General features: G+C 42.2%; 1 protein-coding gene across 1 annotated transcript in view; it reads right to left on the reverse strand.

Annotated features, from left to right (window-relative positions):
* Positions 1-1,079: 1,079 nt before the first annotated feature.
* Positions 1,080-16,009, reverse strand: part of mchr2 (melanin concentrating hormone receptor 2) — a 24,091-nt gene continuing 9,161 nt past the window's right edge. The window contains exons 3-6 of the mRNA XM_036564471.1: positions 10,904-11,113; positions 5,052-5,246; positions 4,593-4,712; positions 1,080-1,395 (exon numbers count right to left, since the gene is read on the reverse strand). Of these exons, the coding sequence (XP_036420364.1) occupies positions 1,080-1,395; positions 4,593-4,712; positions 5,052-5,246; positions 10,904-11,113 (841 nt within the window). The remainder of the gene's footprint in view (positions 1,396-4,592; positions 4,713-5,051; positions 5,247-10,903; positions 11,114-16,009) is intronic.

Consider the following 16,009-nt stretch of genomic DNA (forward strand, 5'->3'; position numbering starts at 1 on the left):
TCTTCCACCTTCCACCTTCCAGTGGCTCCCAGTACAGAATCCAATTTACAATGGCAATAATGCTTTTTAAAGCCTTGAATGGTCAGGAACCTGCATATGCTGTGGACATGCTTTGTATGTAAGCGCCCTCAAGGTCATTAAGGTCAGCATCCCAATCATTTTTAACTGTTCCACAATCTCGTCTTAAACTAAAAGGGGGTCGTGCGTTTGCTGCACCAAGACTTTGGAATGATCTGAGTGACATTAGATACGCCCTAAAAATCTCATTATTGATTAGCGTTCAGCTGCTGTTAAAGTGCCGGTTATGATCAGAAGGTGTAAATTCCTTTTTGTGTTTTATTATAAAGGTTTCAAATTTGCTCTATAATTAAAATTTCCTTACTTACATAGTTACACTTCCTCCTTCCTTATGCGAGTCTCATATCTAATGTCTGATCTCCTCTCCTGAACATAAATCGCTTGCACTTTACGGCCCTTTAGACTGGAAATGAAATGAATGACCGGTGGACCTTCGCACAGTGTTGGTATGTGGAGCTGATAAAATGGACATCGAGTGCAGATATAAGGTGGGTGTACGTAACAAAGCGGCCAGTGAGAGTCTCTGCTTTACTCTGTATTCTCTGCTCTTCTCCGTGTTGACAGGTGACTCAGGCTGTCTGACCTTCTGAAAGAGTTCAATACACAGAGACGCTTATTTCAAAACAACAGTGTGACATTTCATAAAGGATGGAGCCTTTCAGTCGGGCGTTCAGTGTGACGGACAGCTGGTGGGTTCAGTATTGAAACTGTGCTCCAGTGTTTCACCTCAAAAGGCAGAGACTCAATTGGAATTCAGGAGGAAGGAGAGCCAATCGAGTTCCTCCATGGCTGCTAACATATATGGAGCTCTCCATTCTCAGTCCACTGTGAAAATGTGATTAAATGTGTAAAATCATAAAGTGGGCGATCAAACACTAAACTGTAAACAACAGCTGTGCATTCCAGTCCAATTTAACCCCTCCAACACCACCAACTGGGACACAGAGCTGTGACTAAAGAAAAGCTGTGACTCATGAAAGATCACGAATGACCGCAGCCCTTCAGTCAAAGCTGACCCGTGTCTCGGCCTTCTGCTCTCCGCCGCTGGGCACACTCGGGGCGTCGCGGCAGACCAGGCGGTGGCGGAAGTGTCCGCTGAGGGAGATGTAGATGAAGGGGTTGATGCTGCTGGAGGCGTAACTCAGACACACGCTCAGGTAGTAGCAGGTGTGATAGGCCAGCGAGGGCCGCGGCACCTGGAGGTTGACCAGCTGCAGGATGTTATACGGCGCCACGCTGACCAAAAACACGGCCACCAGCACCAAAACCATCTTGGTGAGTCGGACCACGCGCTGACGGGGCACGCTGGTGCTGTACCTGAAAAACAACAGAGAACAGTGAATCGGGACCTTCACACACGCTCAGCCGTGCGAATCGACTACGGTTCAAATGATCACAGACAAAATAAATACATAAAACTAATACAGAAAATTATCAAAACATGATGCTACAACTTCACAGGTGACTGAGACAGTTGAACAAAGCTCAGTGTCAAAAATGAAGCTCTGATTAAATTAATATCCAGAATAAAGCTGCAATAAAATTATTCATAATATATACTACAATTCCAGAGCAGTTATAACTGATAAGATATAATAGATTAACTTTAACGTTTAAAATACAATTACAATAAAATAAAATCCACAATTATGTCATCATAAAATTAAAATCCAGAACATCAAAATAAAATATCTAGAATAAAGTTATAATAACATTAATATTCAGAAAGAATAGTTCTAATAAAAATACCCATAATGACGTTATACCCAATTATACCCATAACAAATATTATTATCCAGAAAAAAACATAATATTAATATTCAAAATAGTTCTAATAAAAGAATACCTCTTAGTGAAGTTATAATAAAATAAACATTGAGAAAGTAGTCATAATAAAATTAATATTCAGTATAAAACATAATGTTTTATAGTTTTTTGTGATGCCATAATAGCAATATTTCTATAGATAACAAAATATTAGTTTATATGACAAAGTGATTTCTAACTTTTGATCTGTACAGTACGCTAGTGTGTGTCACGCATCCTTCGGGGTCAGAGGTCTCTAAGGACTCCATTTCCCAGAATCCCCCCCGGGGGTTCATGTGATCTTCAGCCCTCCATCTCGCTCCAATCACTGCTCTCTGTTAGCCCTGTTCTCGTATGATTAGTGTTAGTATAGAGCCCAGCCTGTCGGTCAGTTCATTGCGAGGAGTTGCTCCTTGTTCTTCGAGCTCCTGAATGTTCTTCATCTGCTTTTTGTCATTCTTCTGGTTCTGACTACATTTTGGTATTTTGACTTTTTCCCTTTTTCACTTTGCCCCTCGGACTCTGGTTGCCAGGTTATGTTTGTGTTTTTGTGTCTGTCGTCATTTCTGGATTTGACCTTTGCCTGTTCTCTGACCACATTTTTGGACTGTGTTTCTAACATTAAAGCCTCACTTTATCTTTTTATCCGTGAGCGTCTGAGTTATTCTACCTCATCACAGTGTGTTTACATTTTCTTTCAAAATTATTGGCACTTTTGGTAAAGATAAGCAAAAAGCTATGAACATATGAGAGAGATCTGACCTATAACCTTCAAAAAGGTATTAAAACACAAATTAAATATTTTTCTCCAAAGCACATTTCTCAGTTATTAGGAGCTCTTTAGTTCCCTCTGAACCCTCTTCTGGAGAACAGTGTGTATAAAAGCCCAGTTTTATTAGAATAATAACTTCCCTTTATTAAAGCACACAGACATAATGAGAAACACATTCATTAATCAGATTTCAGGGCAGGAAATAATCTGATAGAGACATATTGAACAAAAATGAAAAAAAGAACTATGTTTAATGAAATCTACTTATTTCACTTGATAAGCGAATGTGAATGTCAGATTTTCTTGTATTTCTTGTATTTCTTGCTAATCATCCATATGTATTACCAACTCCCACCTCTAGCAAAACCCCATGAGCAGCTTGTTAAGAATCCATTTTAAATGAGTGGATTCAGGGTCCAGTTCGTCCTCAGGGGCTGCCTGTGTAACAGTGATTGGTGACATTGAGCCGTGTGTGTCGCCTCCAGTGGAGGTAAATCACCTACAGGGACAGTAACACATTGGCATTAAATATAATGCCCCTAAATGAAGGTACTGCCCCTGCAGAGAGGATAATGCCCCTGAAATGATGGTAATATACTGTACCTGGGATGAAGAAAAGGCACCTGCAGTGAAGGTAACACACTTGAAATGCACAAACACACCTTCAGTGGAGGTAATGCGACTGCAATAGCAGTAACACACCTGCAGAGAAGGTAACACACTTGTCGTGACAGTAAGACGACAGATATTATTTACAGTACGACCCCTGCAGTTCTGTAGTGACAGTAACACACCTGCAGTGGGAGTAACACATCAGCAGTGAAGGTAATGCACCTGCAGTGAATACAACACACCTGCAGCGCGTTTCACAAACCCCAGGACACTTTACAATAGAAACAAATCACACAATCAACAATAAACAAAAACCAACCCAATTCACTCAAAGTTCCCCAGCTGGCAGAGAAACTCAGACTACAGTACAGAGTCACCGATCTGGCCCAGACACAGAGCTGAGCTGAGGGAGAAGGTCTCTCTCAGGCCGGGAGCATCATAGCCAGGCTGTCTGACCGCATTCAGAACAGTTACTTTAAAAAAAAAAAAATAGAATACATCCAGTCATTAAAAACGTTTTTTAATCTTCTCATATCCTTTTGAAGGTGGGCCTGTTTCTATTAATTTAAAACCATCACATTCACACTGAACAACCAATTAAGCATAGACTGAATCATCTCTGCCAGCGTGTCCACTTGTTTAACCCCTTACCGAGCCCAGGCCCTGTCGGCGGCCCCAAAGTGTTATTACACACTTCTATAACCTAAGAATAGCTCCGTTAGTTTGTACTGAATTCCCTGTAGTTACTGAATAATAAGTCTTAGTATGTAATAATCCTGAGATTTCAAAGGGTTAATAAGTTGGTCTCTAAAACCCACAGTCAGATCAGACTGGACTCCCTGATCTACACAAATATGTTGACTTAAACACAATAAAGAGAGCTGGTTTAAAAAACCTGAACACTGGTCTATTCCTGATTCTACTCCACTCATGTTGATCTGTATTATTCATTTTCCTCACATACAAAAATAATTAAAAATGAACAAATGATGATTCAGCACAGCTGTTTTAGGGTGTAAATGTATTCTGAATATGATATGTACCATGATGGGATTCATTACTGAATACATTACGGATATTTACTACTTTTTAAAAGTACTTTTCCAACTCTGGATGTAATGTATGCCAAACCGCCGGCCTGGTGGGCCTCATCGCCCGCAAAGAGTCCTTAGCTGCTGGGGAAGATCCCAATCAGCCTGGTGGGCCTCGTATCTGTGATGGAAGCCTCTGAGCCATGTGGGGAGAATCACCCTCAGACCGTACGGTGTCAAACTCCTCAGCCAGCATGGAAACAACACACACACCTGTAGTGAAGGTAACGCACCTGCGAGCCTGCTTGTTCTTGCGGTACATTCTCCAAGTGTAACAGAGGATGAGGATGTAGCAGGTGAGGATGAGGGGCAGAGGGAGGAAGAAGGACGTCACAGTCTGGTAGAGTGTGTACCTGCACACACACACACACACACACACACACACACACACACACACACACACAGTGCGACACAACCTGTCCATCATGTAGAAAAGCAACATGGATCTCAGAATGACCAAGCTCTAATTTTATTTTCAGTTCAGTAAAGTCTGAGTCTGTGACCATCTGCTATCTGTTAAAGCATAATTTCATCAGTAGCCAGTTTCTGACCACACAGGTCGTGTAATCAGTCATTTCAGGCCGTTTCTTTTGGTTCATTCATCATGAAATGAACACTGTAACAGACAGACGCAGCTAAATCTGCACCTCAGGTTCTCAGCTCTGCACTGGAGGATGGACTCAGCCTCTTACCACAGCACCTCTCTGGGGGACACCAGGTTGAGGGAGCAGCTCTCCAGCCCGTCTCTGAAGCGGATCACTTTGGAGTGGAGCCAGGCCGGCAGCACCATGATGACGGACGTCACCCACACAAACAGATTGATGCGGATCGTCCTGGACCTCGTCCGCAGGCTCATCAGACGGAAAGGATGGACCAGAGCCAGATACCTACAGCGGCGCCACGGAAGAGTTCAGTAAAAATCTACTTCACACAGATTTCCCTCTATAGATGTTTGAAGTTTACTTCTTTAGTTTTGCTCTGGAGCTACGAGGCTAGTTTAGCTTACAAGCTTAAACCCCCCAGCAGGCCCTGTTACACACTGCACACACTGGCGTGGCCTCTGGCACTGTGTGACATACTGTTATTTACAAAACAGGGCAAAATAATGAACAAATACTTCACAGTAGTTGCTCGTTATGGAATACACGCATGTCCGAAAGTATCTGGACACCCCTCCTACGTGAAGTTAGTGAAAACATAAAAACTTTAAGGCATATTGAGAAACGCGTGATCTACTGCATTGTTTCAGAGAATATTACTGTAAGTGTAAAAGATCCACTGTGGAGTTTTACGTAAATCTGTTTCTTGTGAAAAGAGTCTATCGATGCTCCAAACATGCTGTTTCCAGTGTTGGCTGTCGCTGTGATGACACTGTGCACATTTGTGAACCTTTTCTGAGCGAGAAGAGTGAAAGAATCAATCAAAGCGCTGATCATGTCGGCCGACGTCATCTCAGGACTCATTTCACGCATTAGTGGACGAGAGAATGGTTTACTGGGCGATTGAGAAGGAGACCCCGATTAGATTCATGTAGGTTTGGTGGTCTCCATTTTCCACAAGTTCCACAAGTGAAATATGACAATAAACAAACGGGTTTGTCGAACCGTTTCTGCTGCTCGTATCCATGTTTATTCTTCTGTTTTTATTCTGTTATTCCTGGATTATTTTATTAATTCTCGAGGCCCCTAATTTTAGACTTGCCTTGCGAATCAACAGATTAAATTACTGATGCAGCCCTTGGTGAACTTGCAGTACCTGTAGGTCCGTGAGTGCACTAAGGCCAGTAAATCACAGTAAACAATTCTTTACATGCTAACGAGTAACCAGGCAGTGGATTAAACAGTGCAGGACCAAATAAAATAAAGCTCCCTGAGTAGAAAAGACCTTATACAGCTGATGCCAACTGAAACAGCCAATCACACACCGGGGAAGGCAACGAGCAACGCCCACCTGGAAACACACAACCAAACGGAAAGAGAAGCAGAAAACCAAATATGGGCCGTAACCACTGACAGTATATTTGCACTGGACCCAGTGATCCCGTTGTTTCAGTGAGGACCAGGTCAGCTCAAACAAACGTATGAGACCACGCAGCACCTTAATAACCCAAACCTCAGCTGACCTGCCTGCAGTCCAGACCTTTCACCAATTTTGGCGCATCATGAAATGAAAAATCCATCAAAGACCCAAAGAAGACCCAGGACTGTGGAGCAGCTAGAATCCTACATCAGACAAGAATGGGACAACATTCCTCTCCCTAAACTCCAGCAGCTGATCTCCTCACTTCCCAGACGTTCACAGACTGTTGATAAAGAAGAGGGGATGCTACACAACGGTGGACGCGGCCCTGTCCCAACTTTTCTGAGATGTGCTGCTGCCATCAAGTTCTAAACGAGTTAATGTTTTTCATGAAATGGTAAAATGTCTCACTTTCAACATCTGAGATGTGTTCTGTGTTCTGCACTGAATAAAATACGGGTTTATGAGATTTACAAATCATCACATTCTGTTTTTATTTACATTTATTTACATTTTACACTGCGTCCTAACTTCTTTGGAATTGGGGTTGTATTGATATAATATAATAATAATAATAATATAATTATTATTATTATTTATCGAAACTGCTTGTGCCACAGTTTATTCACTGTTTATTCAGAAAAGCACTCGATTCACTTTCATTCATTTCAGGCTGTTTTCAGTCCAATAATAAAGGTGCAGGTGAGCCGTTATAGACCACCTGACTGCCCTGTCCTCTTCTACATAGACTGGACCGTCTGCCATTTCATCCACAGACCTGTCAATCACTTTATAGATCCTAAATAAACGCTGTTCTGTGACAGAAAATGATGTGATAAAGCTGCGACTCTAAAGTCTGAAGCAGAAGCTCCTCTCAGATGACCCTCTCGTGTCTGAGCAGCTTAAGTCCAGTGGCATTTAAAGGCCAAAGCCGAGAGTCTGGATGTACAGAGGATGGTTTATTAGCGGCTGAAGAAGAGCCGTCTGCAGCGCGCTGCTCACTTGAAACAGCCCTAATCATCTCAAGCGTCTCTTGTGAAGCAAGTTTCACGAAAGAAAGAACCAATCAAAGCGCTGATCATGTCGACTGACGTCATCTCAAATCACTCATTTCACTGCATTAGTGGACATTAACTAGATTCGTTTCTCCCTCTGTGACCCTAATTTTACACACAGCTCAGATTCATCTGGAGTCCAGAGTGTGACGACTATTACAGGAGGTGCGACTCAGACAGTCTTGTGCTTCTAGGACAGAATGAGTGAGACAACAGGTAAGATAATAACTGCGAAAGCTACTTAAACATTCATTTTCAAAGAATTAACATTCAGATTAAAAGAGTCAAATAAGGACTAAATGAACATAAATACATAAAAACCACACAGATGATAAAAGTACCGCAAGTATGTAAAAAACACATTATAAAATGACTATAAAGCAGGAACGATTCAGAGAATCAAAAATACGAGCGACTAATTTATCTAGTGGAGTATCTGAAGGTGTTGTGTGGTGGTGGGTTGTGCAGAAATGATGCAGGTGGCCTCATTTTCCTGTGATTGTGCTGAATTTCTCCCCTGACAGGAAATTCCATGAGACACACTCGTCTGAAAGGTCAGCAGACGCGGACTGGAGCAGACCGATACAGAACTGCGACACGAAAATTAATAAATAAACAAATAAACAAGTATTTTTTCAACAGCTGAGACCACGGAGGAAAGGGCAGAACCGCTTTAGTCTGTTTGAGTCCAGGAGAATCTCCCTCGATAGGATTTAGCGCTTACCTGGGTTCGTTCAGGCCTCAAGCCAAAAACCCCAAAAATGTCCTTTCAGTTCTGCTCGTCTGGGGAAGAACCGGCGTCGGCCTCGTTTGGCAAACTGAGAGATTTCACTGCCACACAGGTGTTTTTCTCATAAACAGATAAAGTTTCTCTCTCCCTCTCTCTGTCTCTCCTCTCTCTCTCCCCCCCTCTCTCTCCGTCTCCGTCTCTCTCTGTCTCTCTCCCCCCTCTCTCCCCCTCTCTCTCTCTCTCTCTCTGTCTCCGTCTCTCTCTCTCCCTCTCTCTCTCTGTCTCTCTCTCCCTCTCTCTCTCTGTCTTTCTCTGTCTCCATCTCTCTCTCTATCTCTGTCTCTCCCTCCCCCCCCTCTCCCCCCTCTCCCCCCCCCCTCTCTGTCTCTCTCTCCCCCTTCCCCCCCCTCTCTCTCTGTCTCCGTCTCTCTCTCTCTCTCTCTCAGCGCAGAGATAAACACTCAAGCCATTACATTAAAAATCAGCTGTTGCCACATCATCAGTTCCTCTCTCTTCAGCCCGACGCTGGGGGGGCTTTAACCCCTCTATCTGACAGGTGAAACTGAAAGAAGCTGAATTCACCAATTAGAAGTGTGTGGATATTTTTGGATGACCAGTGTCCTCAGTGTCCTCAGTGTCCTCACTGTTCTCTGATCTAAAGGTGTCTTTTTCTCAGACAAACATAAACAGTGCAGCTGGTGGCTCGTACATGAATTTACTGCCAAAACTAAAATTTTGAATGAAAAGCCTACCTTGAAGAATGTACAAACCCAATTCCAAAAAAAGTTGGGACAGTGTGTGAAACGCTAATAAAAACAGACAGCAGTGATTAGTAAATTCTGTTTGATCTGTATTAAACTGAAAATGATACAAAAACATTATGTTTTATGTTTTACTTAATGACCTTTGTTGTTTTTTGTTTTTTTGTATGTTTTTTTGTTCTTTGTTTTTGTAAACATAAGCTCATTCCAAATTTGATGCCTGCAGCATGTTTCAAAAAACAACAGCAGCATGTTCAACAGAGTTACTCCACTCTTCCTTTTAACAGGACTGAATAAACGTTTGGGGATTTTGAGTCTGTAAAGTAGATTTGAAGCTGCTGTTATTCTAAAATGTAAATTAAAGTTGTCTGTCGTCACAGCTGAACACTTGGATTGTGCCCCTGAGGAGACGTGCCCCTCATTACCGCTAAAGAAAGTGTGCCTGATTTTAAAACCAGCGTTTTGTGCCCCATTAAGTGTCTTTTTAATGTGACATTCAGGGGGGTGCGGCTCTCAGAACAGCTGAGTGAAAACGAAAGCAGGTAAGATCACATTTAAACACGGCTTCATTACGACTGTGTGAAAAAGTCTGGCTGTTACTGTTAAAATCTGAGCCCATTAAACCATCAAGATGACAAACTGCCAGTTGAACATACCTGGTTATTTCTGACACTCTGACTAGTTCACGCTTTATATTCTCTGTCCTGGACTCAGTTTATATTCTGCTCTCGAGCAGCTCAGCAGAAGACTCACCGGCTAACAGGCTAACGCTCCAATAATAAAAGCCTTCAGGCTCGAATCTTCACAGAAGGAGTTACTGTAACACTGGAACTTACACAGTAAAGAATACATCAAACTCATGTCTGTTACAGCTTAACCTTCCCGTATTTAAACCAGAGCAAATACATTCAATCAAATACAGAGACGAGATAATCCTGCTAGCCTGAAGGGTAACTAGTGAAAATGAGTATCTTAAGAGAATTAATGCACTTCCACATTAAACACTGCTCTGTAAAGCTTCGCCCTTCCTGCCTTCATGGTGGTACATCTCAGTGTAAACATGATTAAAAAGCTGAACTGAAATGACACTTTTACCATAAGTGTAGAATATAAACATGGTCCTCTATTTATTTATGTGGAGCAATATAACAAATTTATTTCTACTGCTATTATATTACAAATAAATCTGTATTCATAACTTAGATATTTACAATGATTGTGTTCTGATCTATTTAAACCCAAGGCATTAGTTAAGACAGTAATAAGCTAATTACATACAAAATCATCATTTATAGGGTCCTTTCTTTTGGGAGGTGGCTGACCGAGACCCTAACCCCAAAATCCACACTTAATAATATAATAACACAACAACAAAATATCACTGTTTTTAAGATTGTTGGTTTCCTTTCAAAGTCAAGTTAAAATATTCTGATTTATCATGAGTTTATTTTTTACATTAAAAAGTTATTAAAAAATGCTGTCCCACGTTTTCATGTCACTACTGAAACAAAGAGGTTTAGCCTGTAGGTGGAGCCTTATTGTAGCCACGCCCCTGCATTTAGGAACAGGAAGTGAGGCTGCATCCCTGTCCCTCATGGCCACATGGTGAGCAGCATTTTTGTGTTTTAACAAAAAATATGATGGTTTTATGTGTACAGCTGCTCGAAGCTATGTTTCATTTTTGAGTTATGTTCACAAATATCGTCACTACCGAAACAGTCATTACTACTTAAACAAAATGGAAAGTTCAATAATCTGTTTAATAAAATACAGTGAAAGGATTTAATCTACAGTCTAAGTCAGTTCAAAGTCCAATGTGCTTTGATCCAGTTCAGTAGGGGGATCTCTATATTTCTATCGTGTGCTGTTGACGTTCTGAAGTTCTGTCCATTTATCACTTAAAACATCATATTTTATGTCATAAATTAAACAGTACAGAACTGTTCTCTAATATCTGCTCTCAGGGTGAACTGACCCACCTGTCCAGGCTCATAGCGGTCATTACCGCGGCACAGGCCACTTGGTTGCAGTTGTCCATGGAGGTGATAACGGTGCAGAGAGTGCTGCCGAACACCCAGTGCCCCCCACGCGCCCACTGATGGATGAGGAAGGGCATTACAGTCACATGAACGAGGTCGGCTACAGCCAGGTTACCCACGTACACGTCCGGCACGGTCTTCTTACTGGACCTGAAAACACCAGAGCAGCAGTTACTGGAGTCGGAGAAGTTTAAAAGACACTGAACATCAAAACAACCGACACGACGGCTCCTCAGACTGATGTACCTGTGACAGGAGTCAGTTTGTGTGGTTTGAGTTAAACTAACAACACACTGTAGAACAGAAAAACACAGTGGATCACACTAAACTAAATCACACTGGACATTATTATTATATTACAAACCCAGGGCCAAAAAGTTGGGACAGTATGTGAAACGCAACAAAATAAAATAAACACAGAAAACAGTGATTTGCACATCAACTTTGACCTGTATTGAAAGAAAAGCAGTTCAAAGACAGGATGTAACATTTAAATGTATCAACTTTATTGCTTTTTGTAAATATGTTCTCATTCTGACATTTATGTTAGCAACACATTTAAAAAAAAAGGAATGGGGAAATTTAAGACTAGGAATATTTTAAACGTTCAGAAGACACTTTAAAAGAGGTGATGTCACCATGCTTGGGTATAAAAGGAGCATCCAGGAAAGGCCGAGTCCTTTATGAGCTAAGAAGTGCTGAGGTTTGCTACTTTGCCAAAAAATGTATCAGCAATAGTCCAACTGTTTAAGAACAGCGTTCCTCAATAATCGTTTTCAAGGATTTCATCCTCTACAGTGCATAATAGCATCAAAAGATCCAGGAAAAATGAAATAATCTCTGTGCATAAAAAGCCAAAAACCACAACTGAATGACCTTCAACCCCTCAAACATAAACAAACATGTTTCTGAAATAAATATGACCACATGGGATCAGGAACACTTTGACTATGAACACTTTGTCAATAAATACTTTGCCAGTAAAACTGCTCACTGCTGCATCACGAATGTAACGAAAGTAAAAGTGTACTATGCACAGCGGAAACGATCTGTCAACAACATGTAGAAACGCTGCCGACTTCTCTGGGCTTGAGCTCATCTGAAATGGACTGATGCTCAGTAAAACGTGTACTGTTGTCTGATGAATCAACCTCTCAGATTATTAATGGAAATAATGGATGTTGTGTCCTCCAGGCTAAAGAAGAAAAGGACCACCCACACTGAGAAAACACCATCAATGCAGAAAGATATATACTTTCATATATATATATATATATATATATATATATATATATATATATACATATATATATATATATTATTTATTTTTTCTGTTAAAATATATATATATATATATATATATATATATATATATATATATATATATATATATATTTCAGTGCAGCAGTGACACTGCTGTGTCTGATCCACTCGCACCAGTGCAACACACACTAACACACCACCACCATGTTAGTGCAGGGCTCAGAAATAATCCAGCACAGATAATGTATTGAGCAGTAACAACCAACTAGTTAGGACCAGAACGAACCGTCACCTCCTCTCTGCAGAACGTCTTTGGTTTGTGGAAAAGGCGGGTTTCTGATGCTGTTTTGACCTGTGCATGTTTTTTATCACTCTGTCAAAAGCTCTGAATCTGAACATGGTTTTGAAACGAGGCCGAGGCTTGTTTAAAGCCATTATAATATACTCGACTGCACACATAAAACCTATTATGTACTGAGGTGCTGTTTTATAAAAGCAGGTAGGCACTCAAGGCTGTGTTACAGGGATTTGACCCTGCAGTGCATCATGCAAAAATACAGTAATACAGGGAATCTTGCAGCTTATTGCTTTGATATTACAAGATATAAAAAACAAGATGTCAATAAAATCAGTGACCGCAGAGAACAGAGAACAGTTTTGTTTACATCTTTTAGTTCAAAGTTAATTTTCTGCTTTGATCTGGACCACAGCAACGGAACGAGGACAAAGCCCCTGACGCCAGGCCTGCTGCAGACATGTTCATTTGTACCAAGTTTCTGACTAGTGACCCAGTTATTGGTCCTACATTGACATATGTTCTGTGTCCAGATCATGTCTGGATAAACTTTGGCCGGATTCCATTCATAATTTCCACTAAACGCTCCAGTTTATAATCCGATTTTACTTTTTCCACATAAAAAAGCTCCTGGTTTAGGGAACAACTTCAGCCTCGCGTGTCCTCCGTCTTTTCGCTCATGTTTTTGTGCACAGACAATGAAAATGCACTTCATTTACACTTGTGATCACAAAGTGTCCTGGGAATGTTTACAGCTCACCTTTTATGCGGTCAAGTGAAGTCTGAACATGATCCGATCACCCGAAGCGCATGTTAAAGCGAGGAGTAAACATTCTCTTCATTCTTCCACTTGGTGCAGTTTATCAAGAAATATGGCATTTCTTATCACTGTTACGCAGACGACACCCAGACGTACCGTTCCTACTACTGAATCCTGGGAGTAACAAGTCTTTAAAACCCTTTCTGACTGCATTAAAGACGTCGAACTGTGGCTAAATAAAAACTTTCTCCAGCCGATTGAGATTAAGGCCGTATTCAGATGGGATTTTGTTACATAAGGAGTTGCAGTAAATTTCCCTGGTGTTTCTCAGTGGTTTTAATCCCATCTGAATGTGCCAGTCATTTCAGTGGCTTTTAGCTCCTATGAAACCATCCACAGTCATCATCTCAGGTATATTAATCCTGTGAACGCTCTCACATTCTGTGGAAAAGGAGAAATTTTCTTCTGCTCTCTGAGGCTAAAATCAAGCCGATATGGACTGTCCTACCTCAAGTTTACAGCGCTGGGCATCAAAATGTAGACATGACAGGAAAAAGGCTGATTTTATGTGGCGACACTGACTGCTGGGTTTGAATTCCCAACTAATGACAAAGCCAGTGACACACGGCTCTCAGCTAAGAGAAGATGGATGGTCAGGGTAAATGAAATGATGGCTGAATTACATGTTTTGAATTGTTTTCTACTCTGGAGTGAAGTCAGCGCGTAAACTGAGTGGCCACTCCAATCTCTGTCCTTTATACTGAGATTTCTCGTCCTGGAGTAAAATCTCATTGTCCACCTCCTCATGAAAAACAAATCCTGTCTGAAAAATATCAATAGTCTGACACGCGTTGGTCCCTCTGAGATCAGACAGACCACTGAAGACTCAGAGCCTCTATAATCACTCCTTACAGGCACAAGGAGAGAGACAGAAAGGAGGAGCGACAGCTACTTCCTGTCCAGTACAGAACTGAAAATGTCGGTTTCTGATTGGATCATGAAAAGCTGATGTTTCAACACAAACAGAGTCGGACTCTGATGGTCAGCAAAGAAAAGCAAAAGAAAAAAAAGAAGTAAAAAAAATCAAAAAATGAAGCCCTACAATATTTAGATTTATTATAATGTGAATTAAATGTGTAATATTTTAAAACAGAGCTGAAGTATCAGTGAGCAGATTAACCCCTTAGTGTTCATGCTGCTCTCGCTCTCCTTGACTTTTCACAGCTACAGCAGGAGAAAAAGACTCCAGAGGTCAGGTTACCATTAAAATACATATTTATACAAATATAACAACCTGATGAGTGAAAGAGACGGAGCACGTCATCATCAGCAGCTGAGCCTCACAGCCTCACAGCCTCATAGCCTCACAGCCTCACAGCCTCACAACCTCACAGCCTCACAACCTCACAACCTCACAGCCTCACAGCCTCACAACCTCACAGCCTCACAACCTCACAGCCTCACAACCTCACAACCTCATAGCCTCACAGCCTCACAACCTCATAGCCTCACAGCCACTCAGCCTCACAACCTCACAGCCACTCAGCCTCACAGCCTCATAGCCTCACAACCTCACAGTCTCTCAGCCTCACAACCTCACAGCCTCACAACCTCATAGCCTCACAACCTCACAGCCTCACAACCTCACAACCTCACAGCCTCACAACCTCACAGCCTCACAACCTCACAGCCTCACAGCCTCACAACCTCACAGCCTCACAACCTCACAACCTCACAGCCTCACAACCTCACAACCTCATAGCCTCACAACCACTCAGCCTCATAGCCTCACAACCTCACAGCCTCACAACCTCACAGCCTCACAGCCTCACAGCCTCACAACCTCATAGCCTCACAACCTCACAGCCTCACAACCTCAGCCTCACAACCTCACAGCCTCACAACCTCATAGCCTCACAGTCTCACAACCTCATAGCCTCACAGTCTCACAGCCTCACAACCTCATAGCCTCACAACCTCATAGCCTCACAGCCACTCAGCCTCATAGCCTCACAACCTCACAGCCTCTCAGCCTCACAGCCTCACAACCTCACAGCCACTCAGCCTCATAGCCTCACAACCTCACAGCCACTCAGCCTCATAGCCTCACAACCTTGCAGCCTCACAGTCTCTCAGCCTCACAACCTCACAGCCACTCAGCCTCACAACCTCACAGCCACTCAGCCTCATAGCCTCACAACCTCACAGCCACTCAGCCTCATAGCCTCACAACCTCACAGCCACTCAGCCTCATAGCCTCACAACCTCACAGCCACTCAGCCTCATAACCCATTTTAAACTCAGGGTAACTTTACTGTGTAATGTGTATTACACCGTGTGTAGTCACTGATAAGTTTCAATCTTTTTTAACCCTCTGGGCTCCACAAACTCACCCACACGTCAGATTCTCTGTCTCTGTTTGTTTATCTTTGTGATGATCCAGCTCAGAAATCCAGTTCAGACACTTCCTGAATCTGTAGAGTCGCCCTTTCCATTCCATCTTATCTCGAGATCATACGAGACTCACATCCGGAGTTATGAGCCTATGAAGAGGGGCTGAGATACACGTCATCTGCCTCTCACCGTGTGGAACTGGTGGATTGGTGTGTCCGTCTACATTCTGTGTGAAACTGACCAATGGACACTCAGGAAATCACTAAGGACTGACCATCACGCCGGAAACCCTTCATTCTTCACTCAGTCCACATCGGAGACTCATGTGAAACGG

The sequence above is a fragment of the Colossoma macropomum genome, unplaced genomic scaffold (assembly GCF_904425465.1).
Source record: "Colossoma macropomum unplaced genomic scaffold, Colossoma_macropomum, whole genome shotgun sequence".
Lineage (NCBI taxonomy): Eukaryota > Metazoa > Chordata > Actinopteri > Characiformes > Serrasalmidae > Colossoma > Colossoma macropomum.